The sequence below is a fragment of the Struthio camelus genome, chromosome 2, assembly GCF_040807025.1.
Source record: "Struthio camelus isolate bStrCam1 chromosome 2, bStrCam1.hap1, whole genome shotgun sequence".
Lineage (NCBI taxonomy): Eukaryota > Metazoa > Chordata > Aves > Struthioniformes > Struthionidae > Struthio > Struthio camelus.
Window position 1 is genome coordinate 150602413 of NC_090943.1, and position 25102 is coordinate 150627514.

At 39.1% G+C, this 25102-nt stretch overlaps 1 protein-coding gene across 2 annotated transcripts; it reads left to right on the top strand.

Annotated features, from left to right (window-relative positions):
• Window positions 1–9: 9 nt before the first annotated feature.
• On the top strand, window positions 10–24894 carry PIP4P2 (phosphatidylinositol-4,5-bisphosphate 4-phosphatase 2). Of its 2 annotated transcripts, none has more exons than XM_068933070.1 (7): window positions 10–406; window positions 6892–7040; window positions 8412–8518; window positions 10350–10473; window positions 16738–16790; window positions 22053–22143; window positions 23269–24894. In XM_068933070.1, the coding sequence occupies exons 1-7, from the start codon at window positions 301–303 to the stop codon at window positions 23410–23412; spliced, it is 774 nt and encodes a 257-aa protein (XP_068789171.1). In that variant the 5' UTR covers window positions 10–300; the 3' UTR covers window positions 23413–24894. The 2 variants fall into 2 exon arrangements, with proteins under 2 accessions (XP_068789171.1, XP_068789172.1); XM_068933071.1 differs by having other exon boundaries at window positions 62–406; window positions 6895–7040.
• The last annotated feature ends 208 nt before the right edge of the window (window positions 24895–25102 follow it).

Sequence of the window (25102 nt, forward strand, 5' to 3'; positions counted from 1 at the left end):
TCGTGACACGCAGGTGAGGGGCGGAGGAGGCCGCAGCCGGCGCCCAGCCCCGGGCAGCCCTGCTCCCGCCGCGCCGCGCCGCGCCGCGCCGCCGGGGCCGGGGCCGGCAGCTCGGGCGGAGGCAGCGCGGCCCGCCCCGCTCATTAGCCCGCGCCGCCCCCGCCGTCTCTCCTCCTCCCTCGGCCCCGTTCATTGCCACCCCCCTTCCCCTGCGCCGCCGGTGCCGGCCGCCGCCGCCGCCCCTCCTCTCCCCGCCCCGCCGCCAGCGAGGGAGCGCGCGGGGCCCTGCCCGCCGCAGTCATGGCTGCTGAGGGGGCGGACGAGCGCTCCCCGCTGCTGTCAGCGCCCGGCTCCGGCAATGTCACCCCCACGGCGCCGCCGTATCTACCGGACAGCAGCCCCCGAGGTAAGGCGGCCGCCCGCCCTCCTTCCTTCCCCGGCCCTTGCGGCGGCGGCGGCGCCGCAGCTCGAGCCGGGGAAGGGGCGGCCGAGGGACGCCGCGGGGCTGCCCCAGCGCGGGCGGCGGGGCTGCCGGGGGGCTGGCCGCAGCCGTGAGCGCCCCGCTGCCGGCGGGGGAGGGGGCGCGGGCCGGGCCGTTGGGCGCGTGCAGGGCCGGAGCCGGAGCCGGGCCGGCCGCGCGGGGGCGCGGGCCCGCCCCGTGGGGGGGGAGGGGGAGGGGGAGGGGGCGGCCGGGCGCCATGTCGCTGCGGGGCCAGGCCGCCCCCGGCCCGGCCGTGCTGAATCAGGCGTTTGCTCCCGCCCTCGTTGGCGGAGGCGGCGCTGCGCCCTGCGGGGGGGGGAACGGCCGCGGGCGGTGCTGCCCCGCTGCTGCGGAGCTGGGCGCAACCTCGAACCTGGGGCCGCCTATTCCTGGCGTTTGCGCTTTTCTTTTTTAATTTATTTTTTGGCGGCCCGTCGGGGCGGGGGGCACCGGGCCGGGCTGACAGGGCCCCTGCTCTGCCCCGGGGGCCGGGGGAGCGCTGGGCCCGACAGGTGCCGCCGTGGAGGAGCGGGGCGGGTCGTGTGTGGCACCCTGCACCAAATCCTAGTAGGAACTCTTCTTTTTAAAAAAAAAAAAAAAAAAAAAAGTTGTTTGCAGTTGCAGAACGAGTTTGAACCAGTCTGGTTATTATAGCTGAGTCGCATGTTGGAGCTTGCAAGGTAATTGTTGGACTTCAGTTCTCCTATTAATTAGAAGTAGGATTTAGGGAAAAGATACCTAACTATGAACAGTTAAATTCCGTACAGTGAGTTGTAGGATGCTAAGCAGTAGAGGCATGATGTAGAGAGTCAAAACAGAACGGATTAAAAGCGCAGACATCTCTATTGCATCTCTAGGGATCTTCAGTGCCCTACTAGGAGGCACCAGCTGATCTGATCTGTTCTTATTCTGGCAGTCAGACTTGAGCCAGTAGCTCTGGGCAATGTGGTACTTGAAGTCCAAAACACTAGGTTGCCCTTGCAAACCGATCGAAGGCCATGGGTGTTTTCAGCTTTATTTTTAAAGCAAGTAGTTAGTTGCAAATCTGGAATAACAACTTCATTTTGTGGTACTCAACTTTCTTGTGCAGACTTACAGAAATCATCTTGTTGATGAATGTTGAACATTTAGTAGTTGGGGGTAACTTAAATAATTCAAATTAGGAGGTAGCAATATGTGACTATACAGCTTCATAAACTTGGTCAGTTTACAAAATACAGTAATGCAAAAATTTTTTTTTTTTTGCGTTCTGCTTTCTTGAAAAGAGTTTAACTGGCTCAAAAAAAGAAAGAAAGGGGGAGGAGGGGCTGAGAGTTGAGACTAAATAAGATTATTGTAGCTTTGCTAGCCTTTTAAATGTAAGATTACAGTCTTGCCCTTTCTGGCTAGAGTGTGTTGGGTACTTCTTAAGGATTTTTATGTAGTTGTATAGATTTATTACATGTCTATGTAAATAGATATGTATGTGTGTGTTGTTCTACATAATAACAATTTCAGAATAAGCTATTTATACATGAAAATACTGTAGATGGGACTGCCAAAGGAAGTCCCACAAGTGAGCGTCTGTGTGTTTTGAGTAATCTTTAAACTAACGGAAATCTGGATCTCTGTGCCTTGATATGAAAATGTATTTCTTTCAGTGCTGTAGCTGATTTTGACTATTAACTTGCATTTGACTTGCACAAACCAGTATTATAGTGAAAAACAGCAGAAATCAGACTTTTTGTCCCCATCAGATTTTGTAGGATTGCTTTCACTCCTTAAGTTGTTGTTGTTGTTTTTTTTTTGTTTTAATTGATATATCTACCTTAACTGACATTTTCCTGTTCAACATTCTTTATTCTTAGCGGTCCTTACTCTGTAACTGATACTGTTGTGTGCATTTCAATCTATTTTAAAAGTCATTATGTATTAAATAAGTGATGAAAATGCATTAGATCAGTTACTAATGTTTGAATGCAGGATAAATCTTGTGACGTACAAACAAGCTGGCCCAAATGCTCGTTTCAGTTAATAGTTGTATCCTGTTGTGTCTCTGGTGCATATCTGTAACTTGTGTTAACTAATTTGGCACAAGTGGTATCTACTCCCTAGGAGAAGATTTTGGTACTTGAGATGAGAAGTGGCCTTGCTTTCAAAAGGGAGGAGGAACCATAGAGCTTTCTTAAATGTCAGACGTATTTTTAAAAGTTTAATCTCTTGCTTAATCAATCCTTAAGTGATTGTACCAAATAGCAGTTCAAATATGCTAGTCTGTTTTGAAAAAAAAAAAAAATTGCACAACAACATTTTGAAAAGGTATTATAGAGACCACATAGCTCTGTATTTGCTCAGCTATCGTTAGCAGCTCCCTGTCTGTGCAAGCTAGACAGCCTTTTTAGCTGACAGACAGTCTTTATCTCTTTCCCCAGCCCACGTCTGGCCTAGGGAGAAGAAGCACTCTCAAGGGGAAATGAAGTTTACTTTTAAAAATGCTTTCCACAGCACTTGCTTGTTAATCAGTAGCTGAATGTTGGGGAGCTGGAGGGGTAGAGGAAGGAGGAAGAAACCCTCTGCCCTCAAAACTACTGTCCGAGTGTACGCTAACAGATTTATCGTCGTGCATGTAATTATCTACCGTGCCCAGCGCATAATCCTGAGCTTTAAATTGGAGAGGCTATAGTTTGGAAGAGGTCACCTCCTCTTCGCTCGTTGGGCTGCAGTTGAGATCCAGTTGACTCTTTTCAGCGTAAGATGGTGGATGGTTTCATGCTTTTGAATCCTGGTAGTGGTTTGGTGTTCCTAGTGGTGGAGCCAAGGAAGAAAAGATGGCTTGGATGTTGTCCCAGGGCACAATGCTTAAGAAACTTTGCACACAAACGAAGGGGTGGGACCATTGATTCTGCTTCCAGTATAGAGTGATTTTTTTTTTTTTTTTTTTGAGCTTTCCTCTTCTGCATTATACAGCAAGCTTTTGCCTCAACTTCTATTTTCAGGCCTTGACTACTGGTTTCTGATGCCTGTGGACTCCATAAAACAGTATTAATGTGGACTAAGAGGGGCACTGAAATAATCACTAACTTCCCTTCCCTGCTGCCTCCTTCCTCACCCCCCCCCCCCCCCCCCCCGGAGGAGAGGACAAAATTTCTTTCTTCTTCTTTTTAAAGAAAAAGAAAACCCACTTCTATACAGGTCCTGGGTCACTTAGTTTCTCTTTGACCAAGGTAAACGGGATGTAGTTCCCTGTGGTTTTTGTTTTCTTTTGCAGAGAAGGAAAGTGCGTAAGCACTTCAAGAACTTTCTAAGGTTGAATATATGATTTCTTCCACAGCATCTCTATTCTGTGAGGGGTGTTGGGAATGTGTGAAATTGTAGCTTAGAGTCAGATGTACTGCGTGGCAGGGCATTTTGCTACTCTTGCTGATCTAGTTATTACGTTTCTTAAGAAGAAACGTAATATCTGTAAAATGGAATGTCAGTAGCGGGACATCTAGTATCTCACTAAGTTTGTACTGATATCTGCGGTTTGTAAGGGAGGCTTGCCTACCACCAGTCACATCAAACATGGTGAGCCTTTATGAACTATATTATAGATGCTGTATTTAGCCTGAGATTTAACCTCTCAAGACATACCAAAGTTCATATATTAAGGTGTTTTGAAAGCTGTCACCGTTTTTATGAACATTTTATTTAATGAGCAGCAAATGATGAGGGAATACCTTTATTTTCCTTTTCACTCCGCAATATAATTTTATTTAAACTTAGCTTTTGGGTTTTTTGCCAGTTTGGATTTGGAACTCCTCCAAATGCAATTTTTTAAGTTTGAGGGTTGCATGTTAAGATACTTCTGGCTTTCTCTACTATATAGCAGATGTTATTTGCTGCAGCACCGCTCTGAAAAGCAGCCATTACTTGCTTGGTATCTCAAACCTGCTGAGACAGCAGGACAGGAAAAGAGAATTTGCTTTACCTGGAAGCCAAGCAGCTCCAGTGTGAGGCTACAGAAGAAACTGAGTGTATGTGCGTGCTCATGTACCTTTTTTGACCACTTTTGAAAAACCTTGTCACTTGCAAGTAGAAGTAGAATCTTTTACATATTTGGAAATCTATGTATATACTTGCCAATACTTAAAGTATTCCAGGATCACGCAAAGCTGAAAGTCTCAGAGGCTTTGGGTTTTTCTTTTTTTGCATTCTAGTTCCCTTTGAGATATTATCTTTTAAATACAATTGCCCAGCTGATAGGGGTTGAAAACTCACCCTTTCGATAAGAGCAAATAAGAACAAAGCAGAGTTCAGTTACAGGATAGCAGCATTTCAGAGAAGAGACCTCAGAGCTGGGATTGAACTGTAGGAGTTTCCTAACAGAGAATTTGGTATTTAGTCTGCTGAACATGCTTCTTATTTTATGGCTGCCTGTTCCTGTAGCCAGAGACTTTACTGTTTGCTCAGATCAGAAGAGTTAAACAGCCTACTTATGGCCAAAATGAAAAAACTCCTGCAGCAGCCTTAGTTTTGATGCTCACAGCTAAGACACTGCTATTTCAATTGTCCAAATTCCAAAACTGTTTTCTGCAGTTATGGTGGTCTAATTAATAGGCTTGAGAATGTTTCCAGTTGCCAAATTTTTTTTGTTATTTGTTGCATTTTCTATCTTGTAACTCTTCTCTCTTTTGTACGGTTCTTGTATTGAAAATATGGTATCACAGTACTATGAAATATAGTTATTCTTTTAAATTTTTACCTGGATGCTATAATCCTTCAGAAAAAGCAACAAAAAACTCAGAGTAACACTTCCAAGCTACCTGAAATTCTGGAAAACGTGTTGGCTTCTGCAACCAGGTTATCAAAGCTGAAGGCATGAAGCTTGCTTTCTCAGATAAGAACATCAGTTTGTATGATTACTTCAGAGTTGCATAGCTGAATACAAGTGAATTTTGTTTCTTATCTAAAATATCTCAAGTATATGAATGCTGTTCTGAGACCTTCAAGGTGTCCACCTTTCTTCTTCTTCTGCCTTGGTAAGCTAAACCCAGGTAACGATCTGGATAGTTTATACGGCAGGCAGCAAAGAGAAAGAACGTTGAACAATACCGCTGCTTTAAAGTTTTGCCATGACTTTTGAATTCTAAGGACAGGTTTGGTTTCTTATATGCCTCCAGTATTCTTATTAGAGTAGAGTGAAGGACTGATGGGTGCTTCTTTATAGACTTAAATGTAATACTTGGGCTTGTCACCTTTGATAGCAGTTTGTGATTTCCTCCCCAACCCCCCCCCCCACTCCCCCCCATCAGATACTGCTTTTTTCAGTGCTGTTGGTAAACTGAAGGAAGATTGATCTTTCATTGCTTGTTTGAAGCTTTTACTGGGTTTTTGGATGCAATTACAAAGTGGTTTATTGAGTAGATCACAGGATGTTTTTTTTTCCTTTTCTTTCGATGACTAATTTGTAGTACTTTGCTGCCATGGACTGCAAAAAATTGTCTCCTTTGTACCATATGCCCACTTATTACTTGCTTACCTGAGGAACCCTGAGCTTATTGATGAAATAAAGCCCTAAGCTACTACATGCCAAATAAATGTGGTAATAAGCTTTTGAGAGTTTGATAAGATGAATTGTTTATATTCCATGGATTTTTAAACTTAGAAGTATTTTAAACGTTTCCTTCCTGGCTTGTCACGAGTTCAAGACTGGTGGAGAAGAAATCTGCTCTTCCACAGGGGCATTAGAGCATTGCATTTCTCCGTTTGTGTTGGCCTGTTTTAAGTGACTGAAAACCTCCTTGTGCGTTCATGCTTAGGCTTTTGGTCTACAAAAATTTTGCAAGCCTTAAAAGCAGGAGCTCTAAAGGTTCAGCTCAGTTTATTTCTTCAAGATAACATACACCTATTGCACCTCAAAAAAAGAAGCACTTTCTGTCATCTTCCATCGAGGATCCGGCCTGGATTCTTGCGAGATCCGCTGCATATGCACTCATCTCTCTGCTCTTTTAAATTCTGAGAGTCCCAGCTTCTGTTAGTTACGCAAAATAAGCACAAATGCTAGTTGAGGCTAAATACCTTGGTCTTTTGGAGCTATTCATTTTCCATACCTTTCCTCCTTAACTTAATAGGACTTTGCTATATTCTTACAATACTATTTGGTACCACGCTATACACATTCACGCTGTCTCTCTAGATGTTTGTAAACGCTGATTATGGCTCTTCTGTCTACCTGGACTATGTATATCTTGTTTAATCTTCTGTTTTTCTTCAGAAGCCAGTTTTTGTTTTTTGGCTAATCTGTGGGGTTTTTTTCTTTTTTTCCCTAAACTCCATAAAAGTTTAACTTTTTTTTATTTAAGGCTGTTGGTTTTAGAGACTACATTTGCTTATGGTGTTTTAGAATCCCCTGTTTAGTTTCTCAACTGAGGTTTCATGTTCTCTTGCAGCAGAGCTTCCACCTCCATATACTGCAATTGCAAGTCCAGATGCCAGTGGTGTTCCTGTAATAAACTGCCGTGTATGCCAATCACTAATCAATTTGGATGGCAAGCTACACCAACATGTTGTTAAGTGCACAGTCTGCAACGAAGCTACGGTAAAAATGGATTTTTTACCATTTTCTTTTTGTGGAAGAAAGGGGGAAAGGTAGAACTGTAGAGTTGTTGGAATTCATGTCCTTGCATGCAAAGGGTGAGTCACTGACATCCCTACAAAGGATCTGTCAGTACAGCTGTTAGTGTGCTAGCATACAAGTTCAAGGATTGTTAGCACAAGGATGATCATAAGTGGCTAGAATAAATCTTCATATTATTGAGTTTACTAGTTGAAATGTTGCATGCTGAGGCAGAGGATAAAAAACAAAGTTTTAAAATAATTGCTCATGTGTACAGAAAGGTGAAAGAAATAAAGAATTTAATTATTTTAAGAGTAGAAGAAACTAAAGTGCCTAACCCATGCATGTTCCCCTGGATCTGTGCCTTTCTTACGAAATATGTTCAATCAATTTGTCAGCATGCTAACAAACCATAGCATGATAATTTTGCAACATAGGAATTGTAGGTTCTGTTCCACATACTGCAGTGATTTCCCCTCCCCCCCCAACCCTTTCTTAATTCAAGTGTTTAGTTCTTGAGATCCCTGTAGTTTTTCTGCCTGACAATTTTAGTTTGGAGATCTGATACTGCAGAGGCCCACAGCTACTTGTGGGCGTTTACATGGAAAATACTGGATTGGAATTTATGGGAGGGGGAAGGGGCGAGGGGAAACACTGTTGTCCAAAGAACAGGAAGATCTGTAAATCTGTAGGAAAACATTTTTCACTTAAAAGAGAAGTGAGAGTAGATAACTTTCTTTGCCTGCATATAATGTTTCAGGCCAAACAAAGGATTGTCCAGCTTTGAGACTTGTGATTTTCTGTTTGAAAAGAACCCAGAAACTTGACTGCCAGCTTTGAGGAAGATAATTTCAGTACAGTTTAAAATAAGATGACAGTTCAGCAATGGCTGCCTATTCTCTTAGTAACTGTGAGCCAGACTTTGATTCTTTCATTTCTGAATAAAGCCATTGTACCAGACAAGGAGGCTTTCTTGATATTTTAACTGTTTTTTGAAAAATGTACAACTGGTTAAGCTTACGTTTGAAAAAAAGAGCTATACAGAAGACTTGAATTCTTTATTGCTAAAATATGAATGCCTTTTCCATTAGTTTACGGAATCTTTTGTTTGTTGTCAAAGATGTTCTGGTGAGAAAATATGCATCATCTTTTTCTTTCTTTGGGGGGAGAGAGAGAACTTTCAAGTTTGACTTGACTCTCAAGTTTCCTTCTGTAAGAACTGTATTTCCCTGTTAATATAAATTTGTCGTGTAAATTGTAGTGTTTTGTTTCTACCCCCCTCCCATAAAAGTATAAAAAGTGAATTGCTGTGATTTACTATGTATGTTATGTGATTTTTTTTTTTTCATTTAGCCAATCAAAAACCCTCCTTCAGGAAAGAAGTATGTTAGATGTCAGTGTAATTGTCTTCTTATCTGTAAGGATACATCTCGGAAAATAGGCTGTCCACGACCCAACTGGTAAGAGTAAACAGACTCTAAGTGCTTTAAGACCGTTTTCTTTAAAGCAATGGCACACCATCATGCATTGAGTATTTAAAACTAAAGAGATTCGAGCCTGGGCAGAGCTGTGCATAAACTTACAGAGCATTGGTGAATTACTGCATAGACAGGTAGTGGTAGTGTCATTTTGATTTTTTAGATTGACTTGCTCAAAGATTAAAAGGTTAACTGCTTTTCTGTTGTATTTAGTGACAATCTTTATGGTGTATTTCTCATGTATTAGATATTGTATAAGGAACACATGATATAAAGAGTAACAGAGAAGAAAACCACTTCTCACTTCTGGGGGGTAGCATTCATAATATCCTACAGACTTCATTGTTGTAAATACACAGATTCCTCTCTTTACCTGATTCAAAATAAGGATTTCAGAATGAAATGAGGGAAGGGGCAATAGGCTGGCTTCTTTCCTGTCCTCCCCTCTTTGTTACCCTGAGGTAACATCTTTCCTCCCAACTCTCTTTCTTTAGATTGCACATTGTCTGTAACAAGAGATGAGCATGATTGCCATAGTGAGCATTCTTACCATGGGGTTTATATCATTGAAGATCCTACTGAGCTAGGAGTAATTTGGTTCTAAGGGGTGCAGCACTAACAGGAGAAACCAAAGTGAAGGCTGGACGTGCAGATACTTGAGTGGAAGCTCTAACACATTGTGTGCCATAGCCCCCAGCCTGCTAGCTCTTTTGTTTTGGATCATCGTGGGTGATTTGGGGCTAGGGAGTGGGGAGGATTTTTTTTTTACTAATGCAGTATTTGGAAAACTTATAAATTAAAAAATTGTAAATATCTTCTCAAAAAATGTTCATGGGATTCTTCAGTTGTAATACATGATACAGTTGGTAACCAGGCTGAATCTGAAGCTCCCTAGTTCTAATAAAATGTTTCCTGAAAGTATGGGTGTCTTCAGCAGCTTCCCTAAGATAGCCTACATATCTCTCTTACTGGAAGATGAGCAAAATCATAGTACTTTAGAGGAGAGGGTTGAGGAGTATGCCCTGAAGGGAAGGCTTCAGTTTGAAGGGAGGCCTCACAGGCCACATTTTTTGCTCTAGATGAGAAGAGATGCAGTGCAATTTAAACAATACTTTTAGTTTTCCCTTCACTTATTTCATATCGGGAAGTCTGATCCTCATTCTGCTTTGCATTGTTTAATTTGCCCACTGTCATTTTTCATAGACAAATCATATGATTAAGTTGGAAACACATTGAACATAAAAATGAATAGTTAAAAATTTATTTTTTTTCTTAAAGTAAATTGACTGCTTGTGTTTAGTCAAACCTAGATGCTTTTCTTTGATCCACTCTATTTGAATGGAAATTTTACTATAAAAATGCAAGGAAACTGCTTATTTGGCTTGTTGTTAGTAATGTGGGAAGAAGCAATACCTGGCTTGGGAAAGAGAAGTAGGTTATGAAAGAATTCTCACTCTTCCTCCTTATTTCCATATAGATGTGTGCATTTCAATTCACAGCCTTGCTCAGCCTGGGTATTAAAATTTTCCTACGGTGTTCCTGCCATATGATTGCGAGTCTTTGATCTCTGCAGGATCTACAGGGATCTGGCATGCATGGATGATCTTATAAGGAAAGAAAATGTTTTCAAAGTGGAAAAAGAAAACACTTACAATGAGAGAGGCCAAAACTGGGTGCATCATCTACTTAAATTATAATCTAATTTTTAGAAGTGTAACACATTTGGTAGTGACTGGCTGAGCTAATTGCTTAAATGCATCATCCTTTCCCTTTGCTAGCTTAATTGCATGTAAATCTAATGTTCTTAACACAGTAGGCGCATCATTACGCTGGGTCCAGTAATGCTGATTCCAGAAGAGCAGCCAGCTCAGCCTGCCTTGCCAGTTCAACCAGATGGAACTAGAGTGGTATGTGGGCACTGTGGAAATACGTTCCTTGTAAGTACCAGAGTCTCCTCCTCACCTAAATGTGCTATCACTCCAACTATTGTAAGCACTTCTAAGAGCATATCGCCTCACTCTACGGTATTGTCAAGGAACTAAAGCTCCTTCTTTGCTGATATTGCCATGGATGTATTTCATTATCTCCACCGCATTTTCAAGGAAACATCTGATGTTCCTTTCATATTGATGGATGGAAGGTCAAAGGCAGAGTTATTTCTTAGAGATGTGGGAGTGGACGGTAATGGAGAATATGCTTCTAGGTTCTATTTTGACTTGCAATGATAGTCATATTTTGCAGTGGCTAAGGTGGTACAGGTTCTGCCATTGCTTTATGGACCCCTGGAAGCTGTTCCTCTTAGCTCTTCCTATTAGCGTATTGGTCAGCTGTTATGGGACTGGAGATGTTGGTTTATATCTGAGGTTGAAAGTTTCATCCCCTTTGGTAGCAGAGAATGCAAAAATACTGTTTTGCTGTAAGCCATTTTTGAAGCTCTTTACATAAACAAGGGGCTGCCATATTTGAATTTTGCAGTATGTGAGACAGTACGTTGGCTTCAACTTCATCATTCGCCAGTTTGTTAGTTTTAAGAAACGGGGCTAACGCAAGTGGTACAGCTGATTGACCAGTGTAGTCATTAGTGTTGTTATGTTCCTGGAGCAAAGGCTTGGAAGATATGTAAGGGCCAAGATGACTCAAGGACATCTCATGAAAGGAGGTAAAGGTGGTACTGCATGTTGGCTTATATCCATAGTGAGACAAGGGTTTGCTTGTGATGGGTTTTATAATGGAATAGGCTTGCTCCTTGAAATCTTGCGTCACATTCATGGATCAGTTAAATGGATAATAGCGGCTTAACTACTACAGTAGATGAAGAATGTAGGGAGTAGAAGGTGGCTTTGATGTGTTTTTGAAGGAGAATAGCGACTTGATTTGTGAATTTACATATAGCATTTGAAAAACCATTAGACGCTTGAGAAACATTTCTTTCCATTAATTCTGCCCATATATAAACCTATTATATTTAATCCTAATATAATCCTTGCTGAAAAACAGAAGTGCGTAACTAGAGAGCTGGAGCTGTGTGTGTGTGGTTTGTTTGTTTTTATAGCACGTTACAAACTGTTGGGCATCCAGATGAACACTGTAGTCTGGTACAAAGTTGTAATTGAATTTTGTAACACAATTATAGTGTTTAGCAGTGCTTTAAAACTGCACAGGCAAAAGCAATACTCTACAAGAGGTTATGGTATTAAGTTTTAAAGTGTTCTCTTAACACAAAAGAGCATCTCTACTACATGGTCTAACCTAAAAATCTTTTATTAGGAAGAGTTAGCATTACAACATCAAATTCTCCTTACTAAACTCTTGGTCTATTTTTGCGTACTCTCATAAACGTGGATGTTTTATGTATCTTAGTCCCCCTATTCTGTTTCTGTAAGTGTAGACCAAGCTAATTCTGTAGTTTGCAGTATGAATTTCCTTAGATGGGATTCTGCTGTGAAAAGTTAGGGTAATATAAGAAAAAATATAAAGGCTATTTTTTGACTGTAACTACCAGATTGTGCCCTAAGAAGCTAAGTTTTCTAATTGTTATTTGTACATGTGACTTCAGATTTGATGGCTCTGTTAGGGAACTGCATCATTTGGAACTTCGTAGACCCATCTGCCAGTAAGACTGATTTACAGTTTCATAGTACATTAAAAAGAAATCATCAGTATCTTAAAAAAATTTTGAAACTTAGTTCAGCGTAAGAGAATACATCAGGAGAAGAGACCTTTTTCTTTCTTTTGTTTGACAGACCTTTACCACCATTCTTAGTAACAGAAAAAGCTAGAAACAAAGTTGTATTAGATGCTGGAAATAAAAACTTTAATAAGAGAAATCACTAAATTGCTTGGATTTGAGAGCAGGCAGAGAAGTAGCAAAAAATAGAGAAGTGCTTTAGCCTATGTAGAAACTCAAGTTTTGTGAGGATATTTCTGCACTTCAGTATCTCAGCATTATATTTTTGCTTTATCATGCAAGGTGTATCTCTCAGTGACTCAGTAAGGTATTTCCTTTACTTCACTTGCCAGTTTGAAAAACGGGGAGGGATAGAGAGAAGAAAAAGCTAGAATAGCTGGGGGAGAAAACGCCAAATTGTCTGTTACTTGTTCTGTGTTGTCTCCTAACAGTATCTATTTGTCTACCTCATTTAAAGAAACTGCATGGTATAAAAAAGTATAATTATGGACTGGGCTTTCTCTGCGCCTACAGATGTGAGGGATGCTTGTTCTGTTTTTATGCCTTTCTTGTTCTGAAAGGCAACTTTAGTGTTATCCCCTGATACCTGTTGTTTGCAGATTAGCCAAAGCACTCTGATTGCTATGGAGCATCATTAAGTACTACTTAAATAACTACTTAAATATGTGGTCTTTTGGACAGGTTATATGCTAGAATGTTTTGTGTAATTATACATAGCAGACAGAAGATGTAAGCAAATGTAGAAATAACTTAAGTGCAGCTGTAGTATCACTTCAGTCCTGTCATTAATTACTGGCAATCTTGTTCATTAGACTTTTATCTTGGATAACCTGATAGCCTTTTCTGTGTTTAGGTTTCCATTGTTTCTGGCAGATTTGGGGTTCAGATAAATGGAAAATGGTAGAACAGAAAAGGAGGCCAAGGTGGTAAATTAACTCTCATGAGAAGCTGCATTCTGATCTGGTTTGGGCTTTTTTAAAAAGATCTTCTGGACCTGGACTGTGGCTGAGTTAATGTTTTAGCTAGTAGTAAGTCATTCCCCTACCCCCACTCCCAAGGGCCTTTGCCTGTGCTGGTTTGTGGCTGTGAGAGGGATGAGACTGAGCTGCCTTTGGAGAGGATGACAGACAGGAGAGGGGTGATTCCAACTCCCCCCCCCCCCCCATCTCCATCCTCCTGCCGCCTCTTCTTTTCAAAGAGACTCTCAAGGAAGACAAGCCAGGAGTAGGCTATGTAAGCCACAGGCTGTAAGCAAGCACTGCGGTTTGTCAGTTGTGCTCTGTCAATTTTTTTTAACTAATCAATTTCAAATATACAAGGATTTTTATTATTGTCTTAAATGAAATACTTTAAATTCTTCAGCAAACAGAGAAATGTTTTAATTTGTGAAGGTGTTTTGCTTTCCAAAAGGACTCCTGGGGTGAAAAAAAGATTGCCTTGGTAGACGCAGCTGTGTATAGCTGCATAAACCAGTGAGTGAGAGTGTGTGTGTGTGTGCGCGCACGTGTGTGTGCTTCCCCCCACCGTCCCCCTCCGTGGTCTTGTACTGGATGAGCTAATAACAATCCTAGGCTCAGAAGGAAGGAAGCTTGTCACATTCTTTTAAGTAGTGTCTTGGACTGATATTTTTCTTTGTCCACAGCTGGCACATTTAAGATTTCCCCAAATTTCCCATCAGTGTTTCAGTACATCTAATCAGTGATTTGCATTATTGGTTTACTGTATTATTTTGGTTGGAAAAATCTCTCTTGTATTATTGGTGGAAAGCTACATCTCCTGTAACTGTAACCTCAAATTTTATTAACAACTAGAAACAAGATTAGGTACTTTAAAGCATGCTGGAATATAAGTGAGAATACTCACTTTAAACCTGAGGTTAAACTACTTTTTAAGCCCACCAAAACTCCAAGAATTAAAAATTATTTGAAAATAAGCTTTTTTTTTTTTTTTAAAGGGGCTTTTTCTGTTTTGCAAACACGAGCTGAATTTTTCTAGTTTGAATCTTTTGTCAGGGTGACTTAATTTATTTCTTGTTCTTCTGAAAATATTACTGTGTCTGCAGAAGTCATTAAAACAAAGTGCTTCTGTAACTTCCAGGTAACTTGCAGTGAAAACAGATTATCAGTGCTTCTGTTATTTCCCACAAAAATTGGAGTTCACATGCATTTGCATATATTTTTATGTCCATTTAAAAACTACAGATGATAATTCATCAGGAATCTTTTTTTTAAAAAAAAAAAAGAAAGAGAAATCTACTTAATAATCACTATTAAGTAACTTTGGAAGTAGAGTTGCCTACCCTGGGATAAATGGTGTACAGAAATGAAACTGAATTAAATTTAACATCTTTGTAAGTCCTGGAATCAGGCTTCTGTCTATTTCTAGAATTGCTATCTAAATAGCTGAACGAATATCTTTGAAGAGGTCTGTCTTCATCTTGGGTACTGACCAACTGCATGTTACCCCATTTTTCCCTATTGTAAAACCAAGGGAAATTGATTAGTGCTCGACATGGATGCATGCAAATAGCCAATGTATTTCTGTGGCAAAAACGTGGAAGTAGAATCAATGCCCATAAAATGCATTACTTGGGTGGGGAGTATTGCAGAAGTTTTCATTTCAGGCATTTAATTGGTCAAGTAGAAGTTAAATTACAAAGACTCGCCCAAACTGTTTTCCCATCAACAAATTTTTGTTAAAAAGCAACTGTATAACTTGTAGTGTAAATTGATATTTTGGAACCAGAAAAAATTAAAGGAGTTTTTTAACAGAGAATTAATCCCATTAGAAGTAAATAACACTGAGGGAGACCTTCAAAAAGCTGGAAAACATACTCTGTATACTATGGATCAGAATCTTACTCGCATCAGAAAGCTTGTATTGGCTAGGCTTTATAAGCCTGTTATTTTAGTTTGCATATAAAATCGTGAATTCATTCTCAGTATTTAAATAGCATTGTGATGTGGCTAGGTCTTCTATTCAGTACTGTTAGGGGGTCTGACTTTGATTTTGTTTATAGCAGATAGAATAATACTGTTCATTTCAGTAGACTTGACTTCTGATCTCTCCTAGAGATAAGGAGAATCTGAATGGAGGCGTTAGTATTCTGTGCTATGGCTTGTTCCTGCGCTAATAATTTGTAGTGTGACTCTTCTGTAAGTTATCAGAGGAGAAGCGATGAGAATTACGTGTATACTTAACCAGGAAACTGCTAACCACCTACAGTTGAGACAAGCAGCAGAGAAGAGTTGAGCAGCTTCCCATGTTTAGACTGGGTCCTTCTTTATGTGAACACCAGCAAGACCCACACATACATGTGACCAGAATGCCATAACTGTTAATTCTTGCTTACCGTATCTGGAAACCAGAGTGAGAACTGGATTGATACCTGTCTTGGACTAGGGCATGTAGTGATGATCTCTTTCCCCCTACCCCCAACACCTGTTGATAGAATAGGACTTTTCCGTTAAAAGATCCCTGATAAGCAGAAACTGAAGAGTTCCCAAACTTCTGTATTGCCGTCATAGAACTGTACTGTATCATATTGGCAATGGCAGCTCCCTGGCCTTGTGGATGCGAAGAAGGGAGACTTCACAAGAAAAAAGAAAAGAATGTCTGCCTGGAAGACAGTAGTACTAACAATATTCAGTGTCTGAACGGTTACTTACCCCTCTTGGAGTAAAGGAAGTGGCAAGGAATGCCAGTTGGATAGCTGTTTTGTTTTTAAATTGTATCATAGTTTAACCCGTTACAGTATAACTACTTGCAGAGAAAAGAGAAATATTCTTACTCCTCTGCTTAAGGTAAATGTGTTAAAACTAGATGTTCAACACTTGTATCATCACAGAATGAAATTTATTAAAGACCGCTGTTTTTTAAAACCGGTCTGACTGTGTATCCTTTAAGGTGATGCTATGTATTATTACTCTTGCTAAGACTATAAGATGAGTTCCAGTCTCTGTGTGGAAGGCTGTGACCATACTATATGTGTTTCTATATGTCAGCTCTTTAAAAGGTCATCTAAGTAGCCAATAGTGTTCTCTCTCTTATTTACATAAAACTTATGTCTTAGAAAGTAGATGCCTTTATTCTTGAACCTTTCTATGAACACTTAATTTAAGCAAGTGATGCAAGGGTTGGGGGCAGATGGGAAAATACATCTAATGGTGCCAAAGAAAACATATTTATTTTGACTCAAGAGTATGTTCATAGTCTTGGAAGTAAGAGGAAAAACTGTATTAATATTATCATATTGCCTGTACTGTGCCTGTGGAAGGAATCACATTACGTCAAGCAAATCTTGTAATGGTAAGGCATGTCATGGGAAAATTTCACATAGAAATCCCAATCGTAAGTTGCCACTGACAAAAGGGCATCCCATTTACGAAAGAAAGCAAGAAACAAGTCAGAGAAAGCCTGAGAAGCAAAATATTTTCACGGTGACATTTAGCATGAAGTAAAACAAACACTTTCTCAGGGCAGTTTTTCAACTTTTTTTTTTTTCTTTTTACAGTGGATGGAGCTGAGGTTTAACACGCTGGCAAAATGCCCACACTGCAAAAAAATGTAAGTTTTCTGAGAACAAGATTACATAAATTAACTTTTAAATATGTTGCCAATGTTTCTTCTGTAGAAGTCTTTGGAGTGAGATGTCTGCCATGTGTATTATTTTGCCACGTTCACCTGAATTTCAAGACTAAAGAGCATGTTATGTGCGCATGAATTCTCCCCTCAGTATGCACAGATCAGTAACTTTGACAAATCAAACCTGCATTTAGTAAAATGCTCTGATTGAATTGTCAGAGGCAAAAGTAAGCTTCTAAATTGATAGAACTGAGTTGCTAAAATTAACAACTAGGAATTTTTTTAGGTCCCTGAAATTTTACCGCTTCATGCAGTAAATCAGCTGTCATGTTTGAATGCAGAGCTTGATTTGTCCTGATCTGAAAAAAGGAAAGGAAATCTTTTCTTAATTTGAAAGAGGTTTCATTCATTTCATAAAGTCAGCTAATTTGTGTTAGGCATCATAGTGCATTAGCTTGTTTAATGTTTGTGAATTATTATGGTATACTTTGTCTATGCATTTGACGTTACTTCACCAAGGGAGAGATGTCACTTACCTCAAAGAGAATTAAAAGTAGAATATCAGACTTGTAAGAGTGGGATTTGTGTGTGTGTTTACTATTAATAGCATTAAAGGCTATACTCCAAACATACCTTAATTTTATATGGAATCTCAACTACAGGATGTGAAATAGGACTTACTTGTCCTGCTGGTTTATTTAAAGAAAGTGAAAGTGATTGAAATATGTTACTGAAGTATTTGATAAAGAAGTCAGTCTGGTGATGCTTTTAACCTCAGGAGTGTAAATGTGTATGGAGGTGAATGTCCCTGTGTGTGGACGTGTTCTAGTTTGCTTAGATCAAATAAGCTCAGGATCTTGATGAGATGTTGCTTTACAGGGTACGGTCAGTAACTGCATTCAGGGTGTTTTTTTTTATTTTTCCCTTTTCAGCTTTTTTTAACTAATTGCAATTTTGGTTTTTATATTTAACACTTGATAGCTGACCTCAGTTCATCCCTTCTACTTGAATCTCCTTAAGTACAAAATGATCTGCAGCTTAACGAACCAACCAAACAAAAACAAACAATAATCCAAGAGTCATACCGTGCGATCTCTTGGCTGTCTTTTCTTGATCTATGTAAGTAGTATTTTAATCTACCTGGAGTCAAAGGACCTTTCAGCATTTTTCTTCGAAGTGCAAAGCACATCTATAGCATACTGTGTGTACATAATAAAACCGGAACATCTCTGCAGTATAATTTGTGTAAATTACGACTTAACTGGCAAGTGAAAGAGTTGCAGAATACAAAGCAAATCCTAACAAATAGGCACTTTTGTCCTTGGGCTTGGGACGCAAATTATTGAACATTGAAATTTAGCTTTGAATGGGTGGTTTGATGACTTCCTGTCCTGCATTTGAGATGTGACAGTCAGGAGTTCTGCACTTCTGGCAGCATAAACACTTCTTATGCATGCATCTAGGGCACGGTGTAGGTGAAGCAGAACTCTGACTCATGATGATTGAATAAACAATTGTAGTGACCCATTGCTTTTTTTCAGCCCTTTTCCAGAGGTCACTGTACCTGTAGTCAGAAGAGCATGTGTATAGTTCTGTTTCAGTAAATTAACACACAAGTTTCTTCATTAGTAGCTGAGCAGTCAGATGTGAAAACATTCGTTCCGTCTGTTGAATCAGCTGAAGATTGTGTCTGAAAAAAGGATAGAGTAGACTGAGGCAAGAGGCACCTTAAATCATGACAACACTAGATTTTTTCAGGAAGGCATTTGAGACTTCTAGATACCAAAATCCTTTTCAACATTTTTCTCTTAAAAACTTTGTTTTTAAAATTGCTCATGAGCCTACAGATAAAATCTTAGTCTCTTCTTTCAGGATGGAACACTCAATGGTGTGCACTGAGTTTGAGTTTTGTAGACCTACCTGAATATGCATGTGTAAACAATCTCTTATGCATTCTGCAATAAATCTCTGCACACAGGCTATTTGCATTCACCAAGTAGGTGGTCACAAACTAGGTCTTAATATGAAGAATGTATCCTATGAAATTGCAGGGGGGAAGCTAGGATTTATTATACCCAGCAGTCAAAAATGAAACAGTAATAATGTTCTGAGAAAATAAAGTGATCATGCCTCAGAATATATAAATTAAACAAAAGAACCTTTCATATCTGGATGTTGGGTGAAACACTATTTCAGTGTGTAAACTCAGTACTGAGTAAACTCAGTTTCTTATTTGTTTTTTAATTCTGTCTACCTGCCACCAGTGTGGTCACAAATGTAATATTTTTTAATTTTTTCACGAGTCATTTGGGCAAAACCACTTGTTAAGAAACAGGAAATGATTTGTGATGCACAGAATAAATTCACTTATTCTGTAAATGTCCAGCTCTCTTTGGAAATGGCCTACAAGCCTGCTCATGCCACTATATTTAAGGTGTTTATGACGGCTCTACAATTTGTATTGATTCTGCCTGACATAGACAGTTAGTTGCATGTTATCTGCTGCATCAGAACAACAAATGCAGTTAAGGAGTTAAGTTGTTGCAAAATAGTTGTATTCGGTAGTGTAGAGGATGACCTGGGAAGGGGGGGAACTGTTTTCACTGTTCTATTATTTTTGTGTGTTTCAAATACAAAATCTCAGATGTTTATCAGCCTGATGCCAAAAATGTGGCAGTTTAGAGAAGGCCTCTGGGATCTTTCTCTTCTTGCCTAATGATGGAGAAAGGATATTTGCTGGTTTTTGTCTGCTGCTGTCTTTCCTAAGTTGTATATTAAATCCCGCCCTCCCCCCTCTCCACCCCCAACATTGTACTTACTCTTTTTAAGGTCTGGCATGATGATGAAGACCCGTAATTAATTTTTAACATTTTTGCATCCTAATGTCTATAGTACTCTTTTATAATTGCTACCTCAAACTACATTGACTTTGGTATCTTTTATAACTTGTGCTGCTGCTGCCCAAAGGTCTTGCAGGTGCCTTTGTTTCCTTAGCAGCAGCTCAGGAGGGGGGGGAAAAAAAAAAAAAAAACTGCCTTCCAACTGGCTTTGTCATAAGTTCATTCTAATTAATCAAAAAATGAAAACAATATCTTCTGATGTCTCCTTCCCCCCTCCTCCCCTCAGCCTTTTTTATTTGATAGGAGGGGGCAGAGCTTGAGGGAAATATGAGTGGAAAATGAACATGGCAGTTCTAGTGTTATGGTTGCAAAAACAAGGTCATGAATTGGACAACTCCAGAAGTAAAGATCTCTTTCCTAAAAATGAACTGCATCTCCATGTGAAATATGCAGTGCAATAAACTTAATGCATATTTTAGGTGAATTAGATATGACGCTTCTACCAGCTTGTTGGCTGGTTAATGCTTATTTTATTGTGGAGTTGAATACTTGAAAATTAACACACTGAGAACATAGCTAGGAAACTTTGTAAGGGGAGGAGCCTTAGTTCAGTTTGGCAAGCTCAGTTCACTTTAATTGACGTTTTGGAAGCTGTCTCACCCCTTTCCCTTTCTTATACAACTCCTGATTTGTTTCCCTCGTGCTACTTGGAATGAGATATTTCCCATCTTCTAGAATGGCCATAGAAGTATTAAGGGTGGCTTTTGGGGAACCAAAACTATTTTCGCTTGTGTAGTAGGTCAGGTTGTGTGTCAATGGTAAGATACCATTATTTCCCCAGTTAGGAATTCCCGTCCCCCATCCACTACCCACAGCAGGTAGGCTTTCAGTACGAAGTAACTTTTCCTCGTAAATTAATGAGCAGAACAGTTCTATGACTTTTTCTTTTCTTTTGAAAACATATAGCAGATGGTGTGTTATTGGTCACCATAGTCCTCACCTTGCAAGATGAAGCTCAACTTGTGCATATTAGCTTGAGGACTACTTCTTTTCTTGAAGCATTTTAGAAATTTCTTGTAAAGAAATAATACTGTAGTAAAGCTGCTTAAGTCAATCTGTCTGAAGGCTTTCTAAGAGGAACGTTTAAAAAAAAAAAAATTCTAGTCACATGCTAAGCATATGAGGCCTTGCTATGTGGCTAATTAACTGGAGCTAGAAACCTGGTCAGTCATATGACAGATGAATAGCTCAGCATTGCTTTCTTTAATGTGTTTATCTCAAATATGTTGAACTGTCATGAGGGGTAGATGGCTTTTCCTTGCATCTTTGAACACAAAGTACAAGCATCCCAGTATTTCTAAAGGCATGTTGATCTTCCAGAACGAGAGGAGGTACTTTACTGATGACAGCATGCTTCAGGAGGCTTCAAAACCACCTCTAGGAGAGCAGCACCTCTACTTCTCTGGCCCTTTCAGTTGACCTACGCATTCACTGTCTGTCAGTGGAATTAAATCATGTTTTATTTTCCTCACCAGTGTAGGTGATTAAAAGACGTGATTAAAACTCCTGACTTGAGATAGATTTGCCAAACGATACCGAGCTCCTAGAATAAATTTCTAGTGTGAAGAATCTAACCTCTTAATAAAATTTTGCATTCAGTTTGTCTGAAGGACTGTAGTAGCCTGTTTAATCTGGCATGGAGAGAGATAGTGGTCTGCCTTGGGGAGTTTAGAGAGGTGACAGAACTTCTGAGGGATTTATTTACCTTGGCTGTCAGCAGACTTGTGAAGTTAATTCAACTTGTGGTAGAGCTCTGAAAGAAAATAGGAAAGTAAAAAGAACTTGTCACATCTTTTGAAGCTATTAAAAGTGACTTAAATGTTTCTAAAGAGTTTTAGTCTTCAGAAGCATGATGAGCATGAAAGATGTTCATGTTTCTGACTAAGGATTTGGGGGGGGGGGGTTAATATCTACAAGAAATTGGGCAGAGTATGGCCAATCAGTGGTTTTGAATTACTTATTCCAGGAAATAGATTGTGCAGGTGATTGCTATGACATTGACCTATGGTAGAACTGATTTCCAGTTATTTAGATGCTATGAATATATTGTGAAACACTCTTTAGTCTTCTAATAAGTTATGTTGAAGTTGCAGCTAAATCTGTAGGTCTAGCATTCCTTTCTTTGCAGATGTCTAGATTTTTAGGTACTAGAATTTTTGTTAATCTTCATCTATAGTCCCCTTTTAAACAAATGTGTGAACTGTCTTTTACTTTCTATTTGATATAATTGTAGACTTTTCCTACTACTGTACAAACTTAAGATGATACAAGTGAATTCTCATTCTGTTTTTTTCCACTTAGACTGAATAGATTTTTTATCTAAATGCTTATTATTTTCTTGCAGTTCATCTGTTGGAAGCGCATTGCCACGGAGACGATGCTGCGCATACATTACAATTGGAATGATATGCATCTTCATTGGAGTTGGATTAACTGTGAGTGATGTACTGTGATGTACTTGCAGCTATGCAGGGGGTGTGCATGTATGAAGGAGTTACCTGAATTACCATCTCTTCTTTCCCCAGCATTTGAGCAAAGTCTCTGAAGTTTGTATTTTTTTTTCCTTCTCTATTAAAACCATAGATTTAATCATCACAGTTAACTTAAAAACAAAAAAAACCAAAAAAAAAACATTTTGTTTTGGAAAAATGTTCTGGCACTTTGAGATTCTCATTTTCCTGATATTAAATCTGACTCTTTATCTCTTAAACTTCAGTTTTATGTTAACTTTGTTTTAGAAATACCAGAAGATCTTGCTCTTGCTAGGGCTATCAAAACTTTTAGATTTCCAGAAATCTAAAATTCCTGTACAGCCAGGAAAATAGGTCTTGCTCTCCTCTGGGGAGTGGGATTCCAAAGAGTTAAAAATATGGATATAGCTTTACAATTTGTACAAGCTATAACGAGTAAAACCAGGTAATACACTGTTTACAAATAAAAAGCTCACACTGCGTTAGCCTATTATTCAATGAACTATCTGGATTTCTTTCCACTTGAAGAAGCTGGTACTGGTCACTAGAACTAACTTTTTACCCTGCAGTTCCAAAACCAGATAAGGGGAAATATGTTCATATGTGTGATTTGCACTATAGTTAAACATAAAAATTATGCAGGCTGTTGTACAAACTTAAATGAATTACGAAGGATTTTTCAATTTTCCTAATAGAAACAACTTCTGGCTCTCACTTTTTTTGTTGTTTTTGGTTGGTTGGTATTTTTTGTTTTAAACACCCATTTAATGAGTTTGGAAATAATGAAAATATTTTTTCCTGTAAGGTGTTGGAGCAGGTTGCCCAGGACTTGACTGGACAAAACCCTGAGCCACCTGGTCTGACCTCAAAGCTGACTCTGTTTTGATTAGGTGGTTGGACTAGAAACCTCTTGATGGCCCTTCAAAGCTCAATTATCCTTGTGGTTGTTTGAAATTAAGCTAATAACATATCTGATTTATCTTTATTGGGGTGAAGACAGCACTGAAGTGCTTGTTATTAATAAAATTTGCTCTTTTCTGAAGAGCAGGTGCTGCTGTATATTTGACTTTTTTCTTTTTCTTTTTTTAGGTTGGTACGCAAGATTTCGCCAGGCGATTTCATGCTACATATGTTTCTTGGGCTATCGCTTATCTCTTAGGTTTAATCTGCCTCATTCGAGCCTGCTACTGGGGAGCCATAAAAGTCAGTTATCCAGAGCACAGTTTTGCATAGAGAAATTGGTCAATTATAGCAGATGAACATCTAGTAATTCTGGATACTACATCTTGGACGCTTTTAAAACCTTTCCTGTAAGGATTCCATTCTGTTCAAAGTAGTTTTAAGAGTGGGGGTCTATAAGAACAAATGTTCATTGCACTACATAATATGCAAATAGTTTGTTTTGCTGCTAGATTCCCTAGCTCTCAATACTAAAGCTTTGTTTACATGTTCATAACTCTGTCTTTATAGGTGTTGAATTTCATTCCAACAGACAGTATTAAGTTTTACACTTTCTTTGTTATGTTATAATCAGTCTGCCAGGTTTTTTTTTTTTTTTTCAGGTGATCAGTAAGAATTCAAAAGCAAAAGTGTTTATAAGTGTTTCTACAATAGCTTCACATTTGTACTTAACATTTTAATTAAAACTATATTAAAGTGGCTTGCTTTAAAACCTAAGCAATAAGCATTTTGCTTGAACTGCTTACTGTGTCTTTTTGCCTAAGATCATAGTGACCTTATTCAGGAAATGAAATTTATGAGTGTACTTGAAAAGACTGACACTGTTGCTAGAGAGACATTTGTAAACACTGTATGCTTTCTGCTTTTCAGGTAGAAAGATGCAATATTTTGGTAGTCCAACTAAATTCCCATTTATTCAAGATGGACTTCAGCTAGAATAAATGCTTGCTCCTCAAGGACTGTGGGACTTGGTCCCTTCCCCTCCTCCCCCCACCTTCTCCCTTTCTTTCTTCTTTTCTGTTTAACTGGCAAATCCTAAAAGCCATGCTTGGATTATGGAACTTAACTCTGGTTATTTGTACAAATTCCTTTACAGGGTCTAAGGGAAGCATTCCATATGACTTGTTTGTAATACGTCAATGTCGTGTAGCTGACAATAAGCTGGTGATGGGTTGCCCCTTACTTTCATCTGATCGTGTCAGATTTTTCCCTGTTTAGGAGAGATGCACTGGTCACTACAAAGGGAGACACTGTAACTTCACATTAAGGAAGCTGTTAAAGGAAAATAAGTAAACTATTACTTGGATCATTCCATCAAAGTACATCTAGTCAATTTAGCACTGACTTACTAAGAGAATATGAAACAGCGTTGTTTTTTTTTTTTTTTTAATGATGTGTTCACAAAGGATTGAGGGACCAGTTCTTGCACTGCCCATCTTTATAGTTTTAAACAAGTTTTTGCTAAATTCAGAAGGAATGTCCTGAGTGGTTTAGGTGACTGTAGTAATTTAGATAATGGGGTCAGATGGGTAAATTAATGTGGATGTTTCAGGGATACATGTAACTTAAATTATCTATGTTCTTGCAAGGACAAAATGATATTCAGATAAGGATTTTTGAGCACAATAAATGTAAATGATCAAACTGTAAATGATCTGTCTTTGTATGATGATAAATGTATAAAAGCAGTAGCTCAGGATTACAATGTACCTTTTACAAATCAACTAATAAATAAAGATTATTATTCAAAGTTAATATTTTGTTATTTATGCATATATATAAAATAAATACAGAAGTAAAAGAATTTGTCAAAATGATGTAGAAACAACATAGGTATTGCACAACAGATGTGAGCTCTTGTTTTTCTTGCCAGATGGCAGCCTCAGGAGCGTGAGAGTAAGAACAAATTGTTTTCTTGATGTTTTAGGAAGAATGAGGAGAAAGTAAATGAAGGGTGAAACCT